This window comes from Symphalangus syndactylus, chromosome 12, assembly GCF_028878055.3.
Source record: "Symphalangus syndactylus isolate Jambi chromosome 12, NHGRI_mSymSyn1-v2.1_pri, whole genome shotgun sequence".
NCBI classification, from domain to species: Eukaryota; Metazoa; Chordata; class Mammalia; order Primates; family Hylobatidae; genus Symphalangus; species Symphalangus syndactylus.
In genome coordinates, this window is record NC_072441.2 from 61,555,669 (window position 1) to 61,570,864 (window position 15,196).

The 15,196-nt window shown below is 39.5% G+C and overlaps 2 protein-coding genes across 19 annotated transcripts in view; one reads left to right on the forward strand and one right to left on the reverse strand.

The window, feature by feature from the left end:
* Positions 1–7,591, forward strand: part of GPSM2 (G protein signaling modulator 2) — a 49,593-nt gene extending 42,002 nt beyond the window's left edge. For 5 of the 8 annotated variants that reach the window (XM_063624413.1, XM_063624416.1, XM_063624419.1 and 2 more), the window contains one exon: positions 5,198–5,918. In XM_063624413.1, the coding sequence (XP_063480483.1) occupies positions 5,198–5,437 (240 nt within the window). In that variant the 3' untranslated portion in view covers positions 5,438–5,918. Of the gene's footprint in view, positions 1–5,197; positions 5,919–6,839 lie in introns of those variants that run through there. The other 3 variants (XM_063624417.1, XM_063624414.1, XM_063624420.1) reach the window with 1 other exon arrangement.
* CLCC1 (chloride channel CLIC like 1) overlaps positions 7,275–15,196 on the reverse strand; it is a 33,192-nt gene continuing 25,270 nt past the window's right edge. For 10 of the 11 annotated variants that reach the window (XM_063624424.1, XM_063624430.1, XM_063624423.1 and 7 more), the window contains 4 exons: positions 14,916–15,062; positions 12,482–12,823; positions 9,728–10,045; positions 7,275–7,912 (listed from right to left, as the gene is read on the reverse strand). In XM_063624424.1, the coding sequence (XP_063480494.1) occupies positions 9,773–10,045; positions 12,482–12,823; positions 14,916–15,062 (762 nt within the window). In that variant the 3' untranslated portion in view covers positions 7,275–7,912; positions 9,728–9,772. Of the gene's footprint in view, positions 7,913–9,722; positions 10,046–12,481; positions 12,824–14,915; positions 15,063–15,196 lie in introns of all 11 variants that reach the window. The other variant, XR_010117369.1, reaches the window with a different exon arrangement.

Below are 15,196 nucleotides of genomic sequence, written 5' to 3' on the forward strand. Positions count from 1 at the left end.
ATGTGGGTTTTTTTTTCTTTTTGGGGGTGATAACATAGTTTATCTACAGACGGAAATGGTCAAGTAGAGAAGAGTCAGTGATGTAGGTAAGTCTGGGGTAATTGAAGAACACAGTTTTTGTGTAGATGAGAGAGGGAAAGCAGAGTACAGATTTGGAGATGGAAGCAAGCAGGAATTCTCTCGGGCTGCTTTTATTTTCTCACCAAAGAAAGAAGTAGTCATTAGTTAAGACTGGAGTTGGGGAGCACTATAAATTTGAAGAGAAAGGAAGTGGGAAATAGTTGACTTAGAGAAACTGAAACTAGGGGGAAAGTATTAAGAATACTGTGCTGTGCTAAGAACCCACCTGAGGTTCAGTCACTGAAAGTAAGACTAGTGAGTGCAATTGTGTATTTTATCCAGTCATAACCAGCTGCTTGAGGCAGAGAAATAAATCAAGACTGATATTTTGCCAGGAGAATGGGATTTAGGGGAGAGAATGGTAGTTGAAGACATGTGCCAGGAAGTGATTTTAATAATAGACTTAAGAATCTAGGCTGTAAGAAGGGAAATAAAGAAAGGTGTGAAAGTAAAAAGTAGCAGTGGTCCCAGTAGATTCAAGGAATGCTAAAGATACGTAACAAACCATCAAGATATATGAAGCAAAAATTAACAGAATTGAAGGGAGAAATGGACAGTTCTACAAAAATAGTTGAATTCAATATCCTATGCTCATTAGGATAGGACAACTAGAAGAAGATAAGTCAGGAAATGGAGGACTTGAACACACAGTAAACCAACTAGATTTAACGTGCATATATAGCACACTTTACCCAACAACAGCAGTGTGCACATTCTTCTTAAGTGCACATGGAACATTTTTCAGGTCTGTCCGTATGTTAGGCCACAAATTCTCAACAGAATTAAAAGATAACTATCATATAAAGTACCTTCTCTGACCCCATAGGATAAAATAAGCAATAACAGAAGGAAAACAGGGAAAACTCACAAATTTGTGGAAATTAAACACCCTTAAACGACTAATTCATCAAAGAAGAAATCACAATGGAAATTGTAAAATAGAGACAAATAAAAATAAACATACGAAAATGTATGGGACACAGCAAAGGCAATGTCAAAGGGGAAATTCATAGCTGTAAATGTTTACACTAAAAAACGAATGATCTCAAGTCAACAACCTAACTTTACAACTTAAGGAACTAGAAAAAGAAGAACAAACAAAACCCTAAACTAGCAGAAGGAAAGAAAAATAAAGATTATAGCAGAAATAAATAAAATACAGAACCAAAAAAAAATAGAGAAAATCAATGAAGCCAAGACGTTTTGAAAGTCAGTTAACAAAACTGACAAACTTTTAGCTAGATAAATTTTAAAAAGATTCAAGTTACTAGAAACACAAATTTACCAAGAACAAATGATGAAGAAACAGAAAATACACCCATCATAAGGAGATTGCATCAGTAATCAAAAACCTCCTGATAAAAGCCCTGGACCTGATAGTTTTACTGGTGCATTCTATGAAACATTTAAAGAACTAACACTATGCCTTCTCAAACTGTTCCTTCCAAAAACTGAAAGTAAAGGGGAACACTTCATAACTCATTCTGTGAGGCCAGTATTGCCAATACCAAAGCCAGACAGACACTACAAGAAAAGTACAGACCAATATCCTTCATGAATCCAGATGCAAAATCAACAAAATACTACAATCCAAATTCAGCAGCACCCCTGTTGTAAAGGATTTTACACCATGACCAAGTGGGATTTATTCCTGGGATGCAAGGATTGATTGTTCAACATGTGAAAATCAATCAATGTAACACATAATATAAACAGAATAAAGGGAAAAAACACATACAGGAAAAAAAATGACAAAATTCAAAACTCTTTCATGATAAAAATTAGCAACAGTAGGAAACTACCAGAACATAATAAAAGCCATATATGAAACATGCACCACTGACATCATACTCAATGGTGACAGACTGAAAGCTTTCCTCCAAGATCAGGAACAAGATCAGAATGCAGGTTTTTGCCACTTCTATTCAATGTAGTACTAGAAATTCTAGCTGGAGCAATTAGGCAAAAAAAGAAAGACATTCACATTGGAAAGGACAAAGTATCAATAAAATTGACAGGTAATCAACAAGTTCAGCAAAGTAGCATGATACAAAATCAACACAAAAATCAGTTGTGTGTTTATACACTAACAATGAACAATTGGAAAAGAAATTTAAAATTCCATTTAAAATACCATCAAAAAGAATAAAATACTTAGGAATTAATCACTGAGGCAAAAGACTTGTATAATGAAAACCACAAAACACTGCTGAAAGAGATGAAAGAAAACAAATGGAACAATATCCCATGTTCATGGATTAGAAGACTTAATAATGTTAACATTTTGATACTATCCAAAGTGACCTACAAATTCAATGCAATCCCTGTAAAAATCCAAATGGAGGCCAGGCACGGTGGTTCACGCCTATAATCCCAGCACTTTGGGAGGCCGAGGTGGGTGGATTACCTGAGGTCAGGAGTGCAAGACCAGCCTGGCCAACAAGGTGAAACCTCGTCTCTACTAAAAATACAAAAATTAGCTGGGCATGGTGGCACACCCCTGTAATCCCAGCTACTCGGGAGGCTGAGGCAGGAGAATTGCTTGAGCCTCGGAGGCAGAGGTTGCAGTAAGTCAAGATCGTGCCACTGCACTCCAGCCTGGCTGACAGAGCAAGACTCTGTCTCAAAAAAAAAAAACAAAAAAAAAAAACAAATGGCTTTTTCCTCCTACAGAAATAGAAAATATAGCCTAAAATTCATATGGAACCTCAAGGGATCCCCAAATATCTGAAACAATCTTGAGAATAAAGCTTTAGGGCTCACATTTTTTTATTTCAGGTTACTACAAAGCTACACTAATCAAAGCAGTGCAGTACTGGCATAAAGACAGACATATAGACCAATGGAATAGAATACAGATCCCAGAAATAAACCCTTGCATGTGTGGTCAAATGATATGCAACAGGGGTGCCAAGACTATTCAGTGGGGGAAAAGACAGTTTTATCAACAAATGGTTCTGGGTAAACTAGAGAGCCACATACAAAAAGAATGAAGTTGGACCCTTACCTAATACCATATACAAAATTCAAAGTGGATCAAAGACCTAAGCATCAGAACTAAAACTATAAAACTCAAGAGGAGCACGTGGTGGCTCACACCTGTAATCCCAGCGCTTTGGGAGGCCAAGGTGGGAGGATTGCTTGAGCCCAGGAGTTCAAGACTAGACTGGGCAGCATAGTGAGACCCCATCTCTATGAAATTTTTTTAAATTAATGGCACACACCTGTAGTCCCAGCTACACAGGAGGCTGAGGTGGGAGGGTCACTTCAGCCTAGGAGTTCAAGGCTGCAGTGAGCCATGATCACGTCACTGTGCTCCAGCTTAGGCCACAGAGTGAGACCCTGTCTCTAAAGGGAAAAAAAAGGAAAGCCTCATGGCATTGGGTTTGGCAGTGATTTCTTGGTTATAAAACCAAAAGAGCAGGGAACAACAACAACATAGACAAATTGGACTTCAAAATTAAAAACTTGTGCATCAAAGGACATTATCAACAGTAAAAAGGCAACCCAACATAAAATACTTGGAAATCACATATCTGATAAAGGATTAATATCCAGAAAATATAGAAAACTCCTAAAATTCAACAAAAACCAACCTGATTCAAAAATGGGCAAAGAACTGGAAGAGGCATTTCTATAGAGATAACAAGAGGCTAGAATATGACCATGGGAGCCAAATGGCTAAGGCCGAAGTGAAGGATAAGAACATTCAATCAGAGGAAGCCTAGGAACTAAGTGCCCAAGTGTTAGGTTAATTGGAGGACATTGAAATTATCAATTTATGACAGGAGAAATGAGTGAGCCAGGTATGTGTGGAGGTGGCACTCAGGAGGGCAGTAAATAACTGCACCCTCTGAGGGTTGTGGGCTTAAATGTTCAAGGATCTATGTCTTTTCACAGTCTAACAATGTAGTGGGTATTTAAATATCAGCTATCACACTTCTATTCTTACTCTTGAGCTACAATGCCAGAAACTATGGTGTATACTTGTAGGTGCATGTATTTTTTAGTTGACAAGTAGCACATCTAATATAAGAATCATAATACTCAAACTTGAAAGAAAAATTCAGAGACCAGGTATGGTGGCTCATGCCTGTAATCCCAGCATTTTGGGAGGCCAAGGTGGGTGGATCACTTGAGGTCAAGAGTTCGAGACCAGCCTGGCCAACATGCTGAAACCCTCATCTCTACTAAAAATACAAAAATTAGCCGGATGTGGTGACACATGCCTGTAGTCCCAGCTACTGGGAGGCTGAGGCAGAAGAATCACTTGAACCTGAAAGATGGAGGTTGCAGTGAGCCAGGATCACACCACTGTACTCCTGCCTGGATGACAGAGCGAGACTCCATCTCAAAAAAAAGAAAAAAAAATTCAGTCTGGACTATTTCTTAACAGATTTAACAGCCTAAGACAGAGGCAGGCAAACTTTTTCTATAAAAGGCCAGATAGAAAATATTTTAGGCTTTGCCGCCCATATGGTCTCTGTTGCAACTGCCCAACTCTGCCATTTAGTAAGGAAGCAGCCATATAGATAGTATATAAACAAATGTATTGATGGGAAAATGAAAATGACTTCATTTACAGAAGCAGGCACTGGGTTACAGTTTGCTGTACCCTAGCCTAAGACGCGATTTTTTTAGGGTAGTTCCTCATGGGGTTTGTACATATTTCTAAAGATTTGTTAAGTTACACTGTTGATGCCTGTTAGATTATAACCTTGAACTGTCATACTTAAATACAGTTGACCTTGTATTTTATCTCAGATTATTCCTTGTGACCAATTATAATTAAAACAGTATGACTTAATATAATGCACGTACTAAACCAATGAAGCAGCTATACCTTTATAAGCCATTTTAAAGGAAAAATTTTATGCAGTTTCAGATTTAAAGATTATTTCTTTCAGAAATCAGGCTGGGAACTAAAGAGAACAATATAAAAACAAAGATTAATTTCTGAGAAGCCCCAAGTAAAAGTTTACAACTGCGTTTTCTTGTTATGACTGAGAGATATAACATAGCTTGGTGCTTTCTTTCCCACAATATGTCTTTTAATCTCTTTCTCATAAACTTTTAGGGATCCAGATTAGATGATCAAAGATGTGCTCCACCACCTGCTACCACAAAGGGTCCGACAGTACCAGATGAAGACTTTTTCAGCCTTATTTTACGGTCCCAGGCAAAGAGAATGGATGAACAGAGAGTTCTTTTACAAAGAGATCAAAACAGAGACACTGACTTTGGGCTAAAAGACTTTTTGCAAAGTAATGCTTTGTTGGAGTTTAAAAATTCAGGGAAAAAATCAGCAGACCATTAGTTACTATGGATATTTTTTTTTTCCTTTCAAACACGGTAAGGAAACAATCTATTACTTTTTTCCTTACAAGGAGAATTTATAGCACTGTAATACAGCTTAAAATATTTTTAGAATGATGTAAATAGTTAACCTTCAGTAGTCTATTAAGGCATTAATACTTCTCTGGACACGCGCGTTTGAGGGTGGAGGTGTCCTGTAAGGTGCTTCATCATCTGTGATTACTACTTGGGATGTGTTCTTTGGCAGCTTGTTAGATTACTTTACCTAGTGTTTGTAAAGTAGGTGAATCATAGATTAGTTTGTAATGTAAGTGAATCATAGATTAGAATTTAATCCTCTCATGGAAATAATTTTTTAAAATCTTAATTGACAATGGCATTTTTTTATACATAACCATGGATGTAGTGGGAAACAATGCTGTTTAGTAAAGATAAGGTACTTGATCAATGTAAAAAAGTATATAAAATAGTCTTACTAAAAATCTAGGGTTTTTTTTCTCCATGAAAATCTAATTTTTTAGGCCAAAGTCAGTATAAAAGAAACTCTACTTCTTGGGCTGGGCATGGTGGCTCATTCCTGTAATCCCAGCATGTTGGGAGGCTGAGGCAGGAGGATCACTTGAGGCTAGGAGTTCAAGACCAACCTGGGCAACATAGTAAGACCCCCGTGTCTACGAAAAATAAATCAGCAGCCAGGCACAGTGGCTCACGCCTGTAATCCCAGCACTTTGGGAGGCTGAAGCAGGTGGATCACTTGAGGTCAGGAGTTTGAGACCAGCCTGGCCAACATGGTGAAACCCTGTCTCTACCAAAAATACAAAAATTAGCTGGGCACGGTGGCATGTGCCTGTAGTTTCAGCTACTTGGGAGGCTGAGGCAGGAGAATCACTTGAACCCCTGGGAGGCAGAGATTGAGGTGAGCCGAGACCAAGCCACTGGACTCCAGCCTGGGTGACAAAGCAAGACTCTGTCTCAAAAAAAAAAAAAAAAGAAGAAAAGAAAAATAGCAAGCATGCTGGCACACACCTGTAGTCCCAACTACTTAAGAGGCTGAGGCAGGAGGACCACTTGAGCCCAGGAGGTGGAGGCTGCACTGAGCTATGATCGTGCCACTGCACTCTAGCCTGGGTGATAGAGCAAGACCCTGTCTCTAGAAAACAAATATCTTTTGTGTGTTTTGGGCTGTTTAAAAAAATTATTTAAAATGGTCTCTTCTGTTCTATAATACTGCTGTAAAACAAACTTTTCTAAGTTCTAATATAAAAACAAAAAAAAAACCCATGTGGTTGGGTCAAGAACCTAGGACACATAAATAGAAAACAGATGAAAACTCACAAAAATTAAGTATGAAAGATGCCAGCTAGGGGTTTAGTTGTCATTAAGCTTTGTCTTCCTTATCCCAGATACTGAAGGCAGTTTACAAGGGCATGATAACAAAGTAACTGTAGCAAAAGACAAGTACGGGACAGACCGGGGCCTGGAGTAACACTGGATCACAGACTGCAAAAGCCCACGCTTGGAACAAGTTGCCAACTTGTTCCACTCTGCTTGCTTCTGATTGTGCACAGCTGGGATGGGATCTGGGGATGTGGACCCCTATTCTTTCAAAAAGTCATTCAGGTGATTTGGATGGGCAAATAGAACTATTTCTCTAAATGGCCAATGTTTTTTAGAGTCATAATCTGGAATTAAGTGCTCAGCTAAAAAAAAAAAAGTAAATTAAAACCTGGATTACATTATGTTTCATGTATACTATAAGGTATGATGTCCTGGCTAGCATTTTAAAAACTCAGGTAAGTTTCATTGGGTTCTTATAAGAAAATTCAGTTAAGACAGTATACCAAACCACAATGTAAAAAGTTTATTTTGTGTATACAATAGTTCTTACAGCCTGTAAACATTCAACATTATTCCATTTAAACATTGTTTTTAACAGCTATCTACCCTGTTCTGATTTTCTTAAAAGCTTCACGCTATATAGGCTGGGCACAATGGCTCACACCTGTAATCCCAGCACTTTGGGAGGCCACTTGAGGTCAGGAGTGCGAGACCAGCCTGACCAACATGGTGAAACCCCATCTCTACTAAAGATACAAAAATTAGCCAGGCATGGTGACGCACATCTGTAATCCTAGCTACTCGGGAGGCTGAGGCAGGAGAACCACTTGAACCTGGGAAGTGGAGGTTGCAGTGAGCCGAGATTGTACCACCTCACTCCAGCCTGGGTGACAGAGCAAAACTCTCAAAAAAAAAAAAAAAATTAAATTTTAAAAAAGCTTCACAATATAAACCTTAATTTTAATGACATATTGGCTAGTCAATAAACAAGCCTTATCTCTTTTCTGATAATAAACTGGCCCTGATGTGTTCAATTTGCTTTCATATTTAAGTCTTCCCTGAATTGCTGTCGTCATTCAACAGCAGTTGCACGTTGCCTTACTAGCTGTCAAAGTAGACTTCATCCCCAAATGGATATCTGTAATGAAAGAATACAAAGGTGAAATTTTATTTAAAAATTTTTTAAAAGAATTTGTTTTTGGATTAAAAGGCATGCAAGCAGCATTAATTCCACTCACAGTTACAGCCTATCACCTGGGGCATTCACTACTTTTCAGAGTCAGATCACAGTTCAAAAGACAGCTCTCACCTTGGGGGCATATTCCCCAAGTCAGTGTGACCACGTCTTGTCCCGAGAGGACACTTTATACGCATGGATGTTCACAAATTTACTCTAAACTGCAGGTGTCTGTCAGGATTCATTTGTTACATGTCCTCTATGTTAAAAATCCTAAAATCCTTTTGCACTTCTTAGAAAAAAAAACCTTTCTGATGAAATTCTAAGGATGTTTGCAATATTAAACTAGAATATATTAACATGTATAATTCTGAGACAAGGTCTTGCTCTGTCACCCAGGCTGGAGTACAGTGGCTTGATCATAACTCACTGCCACCTCGCGATCCTCTTGCCTCAGCCTGCCAAGTAGCTGGGACTACAGGCGTGTACTACCATGCCTGGCTAGTTTTATTTTTAGTACATAGCCTTGAACTCCTGAGCTTAAGCGATCATCCTCCCTCAACCTCCCAAAGTGCTAGGATTGTAGGCATGAGCCACTGTGCCTGGCCTAAAATTAAATTGTTACAGGCACGTAAGTAACACTTCCTGGATCCAAAAATGTGTATTCTGCATTTCATATTAAAATCAAAAAGCAAGTGCTTGGGATACAAATATCTGCATGAAAATTTAAAGACTTTATTCCTGACTGGTATCATTTTTAGTTAAGCAGTTGAACATAACGTGTAGTGTGAATATGGTTAAAACAAAGGACACCTGATGTCTGTGAAGTCTGCGAAGGACAGGTACAAAATTTATGCATTGCTTTTTAAAAAGTTTAAAATGAGGAATGCTTTTGATAATCAGAAAGACTAATGTAAAGTGCTGACTGATGATGTCCTGTCTGCAGTTAAGGAAGACACCCAACTCTCTTCTTCCTCATCATGGTATTCTCTGTGTGTAGATCTCTAAAAATGCAAACTTCCTATGGACAAGACAGTATGATTTGCTATAATATAAATTAAGATATGGTAATATCTAATAGTCTCCACTGCTAGGATTCTGAGTAACACAAAAAATAGGTCTTATAAAAAGCCCATGCACTTCAATTGGTGGGGGAAAAGAATAAAGTCATTTTCAGTCAACTGACTCTGTAAATCAGATTACCAATATAACAAGCTATGTTATCTAAATTGCCCTGGCAGTCTTCAGTTTCCTCTAAGTAAACATAAAGTAAAAGGGACAATAAGGATGCAGGCGTAGTAATAGCTATGGAAAAGATGAAACTACAAAGCCACAATGACTTGTGGGCAGCCTACGTAGAGATAAGCTGAGGTGTCAGACTGATCCTGGTAACGATACTCCATGGCTGCATGAAGATGCTGGAGGCATCAAGTGGGTGGCCTTAACTCTAGTGGAATCCACTAGGCAACGTAAATTGGTTAGTGGGTTCTGTAAGTGCCTGTAACAATAAAATTTCTTTTTCAATGTCCCCAATTCAAACTGGCCTCCTTAACTATCCAGAATCAGTGATACCTGTCATCTGTTCATCTTAAAATAAACACTTCTTACTTTATGGGATGTAAATATCAAAGAGAAGATGAAATTAAAAGCTTTTACATACATAACATGTGTTTGTTAATTCTAATTGTCAGTAAAAATGTGAATGTTGAAGTTGGCACCTTTGTAGTAATCAGAATACTTGCAGAGAAGAGAAAGAGAGTGAAGAGTATACTTTACAAAGCTCGAAGGAGACTTGAGGCTGTCGTTTGTGCTGATGTTCCTCTAGCCACAGGGGCTGCTGACCGGATCCTGTCCACGTGGTCCAGGCACACCTCCTGCGGGGCTGTATGTGCTGCCTTGGTCTGGGCTGCCCATGGCTTCAGACTTGAGCTGGGCCTTTTCCGCTGCGGGTGAACCTTCTGTATTCCCTGATGTGTCTTGGCCAGAGACAGGCTTGGCAGACTGGCTGCTTTCAGTACTGCTTTCTTTTGGTGTGCCTTCCCCCAGGATTCCACCTATTTCCTTGGGCTTTGTATCCAAAACAGATGATTTATGCTATAAAGTACAAAATTACATTTTAACTGTTTAATGTAATGTGAAGTCTTAGTAATCAAACATATCTAAAAAGTTCCCACCCAAATCCATCGTAGCAAGCTCCAAACTCTTTCAAATCCAGGGTCCAGTGCTGGGTTATAATTATATAAATGTTATTATACCTCACCAAACTCCACAGTACTCCCACGGAGGAGTGGGAACGCTTAGGGCATACTGGGTGGTCTAGTGGCCCAGCTTAGAAGGGGTCAAGAGAATTGGTCATCAGTATTGTTAACTTCTCTTGCCTGGTGAGAATAATTCATTTGACAAATATTTCTTGAGCATATATTAAGTTCTAGGTGTTAGGGATACAGCAGGAACAAGATACATAAAACTGTACTCACTGGAACTTATATTTAGGTTAGAAGAAAATCACACAAGTATGATATATATGTTGAATTAAAGAGGCTATGTAAAAAAAGCAGAGAAGAGATGAGTGCTGAATGTGGGTGGGCTGGTAGGGTCAAATTACAGTTTAAATTAGGGTGGTCTGAAAAAGTGATATGGCTAGGCATGGCGGCTCACACCTGTAATCCCATAACTTTGGGAGGCCAAGGTGAGAAGACTGCTTGAGGCCAGGAGTTTGAGACCAGCCTGGGTAACAGCAAGACCCCATCTCTACAAAACAAAAAATATTAGCCAGGCATGGTGGTATATGCCTATAGTCCTAATTACTTGGAAGGCTGAGGCAAAAGAATCAGTTGAGCCCAGGATTTTGAGGCTGCAATGAGCTATGATCGCTGCACCCCAGCCTTGACCACAGAGTGAGACCTTGTCTCCAAAAATAATAAAAATGAGTAAAGGCCTGAAGAAAGTAACCATATGATATATAAATGAATACTGTAGAGAGAATGAACAGCAGGTACAAAGGCTCTCAGCTCAAGGAACAGTGAGGATCCCTTGTGGCTGAAGTAGAGTGAGCATGGAGGGAGAAGAGGTGACCAGAGAGGTAGTGGATGGATGTGGGGGAGGGGAAATCAAGGAGGCTTCTAGGCCATTGTGATACTGGCTTTCCCCTCAAGTGAGATAGGAAGTCACTGGAAGACTTCTGACATAGGCGACAGGTAATTATTAACTATAAAAGCTGGAAGGACCGGCCGGGCGCGGTGGCTCACGCTTGTAATCCCAGCACTTTGGGAGGCCGAGGCAGGCGGATCACGAGGTCAGGAGATCGAGACCACGGTGATAACCCCGTCTCTACTAAAAATACAAAAAAAAAAATTAGCCGGGCGTGGTGGCGGGCGCCTGTAGTCCCAGCTACTTGGAGAGGCTGAGGCAGGAGAATGGCGTGAACCCGGGAGGCGGAGCTTGCAGTGAGCCGAGATTGCGCCACTGCACTCCAGCCTGGGCGACAGAGCGAGACTCCGTCTCAAAAAAAAAAAAAAAGCTGGAAGGACCATCTTAAGGTCTTTGTTTTTTTTTTTGGACACGGTGTCTCACTCTGTCACCCAGGCTGGAGTGCAATGGCACGATCTCGGCTCACTGCAACCTCTGCCCCCTGGAATCAAGCAATTCTCCTGTCTCAGCCTCCCAAGTAGCTGGGATTACAGGTGCACACCACATCATGCCTGGCTAATTTTTTTGTATTTTTAGTAGAGATGGGGTTTTACCATGTTGGCCAGGCTAGTCTTGAACTGCAGGCCTCCAGTGATCCACCTGCCTTGGCCTCCCAAAGTGCTGAGATTACAGGTGTGAGCCACCGCACCTGGTCCATCTTAAGGTTTTCTAGATACATGTAGATATGTTTATTTTTATATGAAACTATGGGAAGGGATTCTATAATTTCCCAGATTCTATTATGCTCATAACTATTTCAAAGGTTTAACAGCTGCAACTTAAACATTTCAAATGACAATACAAATTCCTCTCTCAAACAGAAATGGAAATGTTCCTTTAAAAGACTGATAATGGTGAAAAACTTCTCACCGTTCTACAGGTAAAAAGTATAGTCTAGCCAGCCAGTGACACCGAAGATTTGGGGAAGCGATGTTTTTGATCCCTGGCCCCAGCCCACTCTTCCATCCAGCTAATCCTTTAGGGCTCTACTGCACCTTCCCTAGAGCTCTGGGCCTTCAGTGATGCCTCCTCTCTGATCTCTTCAAAGATAGAAATTTCTGTCATGCTCATATGCTGGCTTCCCATGAAGGTTCATATGAATTACCATCTGCTCTAACAAACTACTGTTAAATTGTGTTTTACATAAAAGTTAAATCTAATTTTATTTCTTCTGAGGAAGCTGAACTAACTTTTGACCAGAAAGGGGAGAGAGTGAGTGACTGTATCACTCATGATATAATTAAGGGTGAGGGGTAAAAGAGTAAAAACGATCAGAACTCTTCCAGAAGCATTTAGAACCAGTAATGAAGGGACAGCAGAATAAAAGAGTTGCTGACTTACACTAGGTACCACCGTGGGATGCTCTCGTGCCTCTGCATCTGGTACATCAAATGCCCGGAGCACTTCAGGGCTCTTGTTGCCAGTCTGAAATCTCAAGTCAACATCTCTCTCTCTCAAAATCTCTCTTCTACCCTCATATGTTTTGGCATAAGGGCCTTGCTCAATGGGGCCGGTTTGGCCCCTATAATGGAAATCTGCATCACCTGCTCCACCATCAGGTCTATAATCAATTTCCTCCTGCCGTCTTCTATCCCGTGGCCGAAGTGCCTGGGGAGGTTCTCTCTCAGGACCGCCTATATGTCTCAGCACATGAACTGATTTTCCAGCACCATAGCAGAAACTCTGTAAGGAAAAGAAATACATTTTCCTGAGGACTCAATGGCTAACTTACAAAAGTTATGAGGCATTTTATTCAAAGTGCTAACAAAGTTATGTAATTTAACTTACTTGTGGCATTTATAGACATAAACATGTTAATTTGACTTTTTTTCTTTAGAGACCTCTTTAATACAAGGCCAGAGTGGCCAATAAAACTTAATAAATTAGTAGACATTTTAATCAGCTAGACACATTTTGATTGAACTATAACAATGGCAGGCTGAAGCCTAGATATTTAAATTAGAAGGTTCTAGTCTGATAATTATTCGTGTTTCTAGATTCATGCCCATCATATAAGGTAAATGCTGAAAATATTTAAAGTTGTATATCATTATGTAAACAATCTCCTGTATATTTTCTTTTTACAAATATAAACTAGGCTTAAGTTACAACTAAAATTCAACAGGTTTTGATTCACATTCCATGGGAAAAAGTAGGCAGCAGTTCCTTACAGTGTGGCCCAGGGACCCCCGGGGGGATATCTGAGACTTTCAGGAGCTCTATGAGATCAAAACTTCATAATACAAAGACATTATTATTTGTCTTTTTCACTGTCCCTCCTGAGTGTACAACGGAGCGTTCCAGATGCTAGAGTGACAGCCTCACTCAGACTCAGGGGATGCGTGCTTGCGTGTACAGTACTCATGTTTTAAATTTAACTCCTAATATGTAAGTATCAATAAATAAAATCACCTTAAGTAAGAGCTGTCTGTGGGCTTCAATTTTTAAGACTGCAAAGAGGTCCTGAGAACAGAAACTTTGAAAATTTCTGCACTAGTTTTTCAAACATTACTATTTGAAGACAGAAGCAGCAAAAGTCAAAGAGCATAACTTTCCTTAGGGAGCACATGAAACAAAAACAGATGGTGAAGACTCTGCTGATAATTTCAGTTTCAGAGACTAAACTATGACTATAGAACTAATGTCACCTAACAAAAAAATACCCATCAACCACATAATCCTGTAATCACAAGCCAAAAAACAAAACCAAAAAAGAAATGATTTCAAAGTGAACAGAGACAGTGAATCTTGTATCCTTAGGGAAGAGAATTTCCCTTGGCACATCTGAGTTCTTTTTGTTTTATGCGACAACTGCTTTACTTGGGTAATAGCTAAAAAATCAATAATAAAAAACGCTGAACAGACCATGGATGGATGACGAGTAATATTTCTTCTTAATGTCTGATCCTGGATCCCCAAACTCTTTCTCGGCATACCTATATTCTTCCACATCCCTTTCTGCTTCTGTGTCAAACTCAATGCTCTTCCCTTCTCACTGCTGCAAAAACTCAGACTAGAAATAAGAAGGCCCCCTTTCTCGGAGACAGTAATCAACTTCCTATTTCCTGTTATGTATTTACCAAGGTTAAAGAACACATTTAAAAAGAGGTTATTATTCTAAATCACCGCTATGACATATGCAATCAAACTAGAGAACTACTTTCTTGATTATAAAAATATACAAGTATAATATATCTGTATCATTTAGAGGGGCAGAAGGGAGGAAAAAAATCTGTATCACTTAAAAATCACCTCATTAAGCATGACTTAGCCTGATTTATAACATCAAAGAAGCCCAGTAATTTTAGCATTGCCTTTTTTCTGTAAATCTTGCTAAATATTGACAGTGCTAATATTTAATACTAACCAGTATTACTAATAATAATACTGACTTAATATAAATCTTGCTAAATACTGACAGTACATATACATACATATATATATTTTTTTTTTTTTTTTTTTTTTTTTGAGACAGAGTCTCACTCTGTCGCCCAGGCTGGAATGCAGTGGTGCGATCTCGGCTCACTGAAAGCTCCGCCTCCCAGGTTCACCTTATTCTCCTGCCTCAGCCTCCCGAGTAGCTGGGACTACAGGTGCCTGCCACCACACCTGGCTAATTTTTTGTATTTTAGTACAGACGGGGTTTTACCGTGTTAGCTAGGATGGTCTCGATCTCCTGACCTCGTGATCTGCCCGCCTAGGCCTCCCAAAGTGCTGGGATTACGGGCATGAGCCACCACACCTGGCCCGACAGTGCTAATATATTAATACTAACCAGGATGGCTAATGCCATAATTATCAGCACTGGAAGATGAAGCAGTGCTGGAATTTCCTTCATGAGTGCTTTAATAAATTCCCCAGTTCCTTTTCCAATGTGCTTCAATGGCTCCGTTACAAATGTGGTGAATGTAACTGCAAGTGCCTAAAACGAGAGAAAAGCAACTTAATTTTCTCCTCACAGGACTAAGGTACAGAATGCATCAAAATTCACTGTGTACTGATGCTGAAAGTATGTTACATAAATTAAAATGCTGTTGTGCCATTTTTAATGTGAAA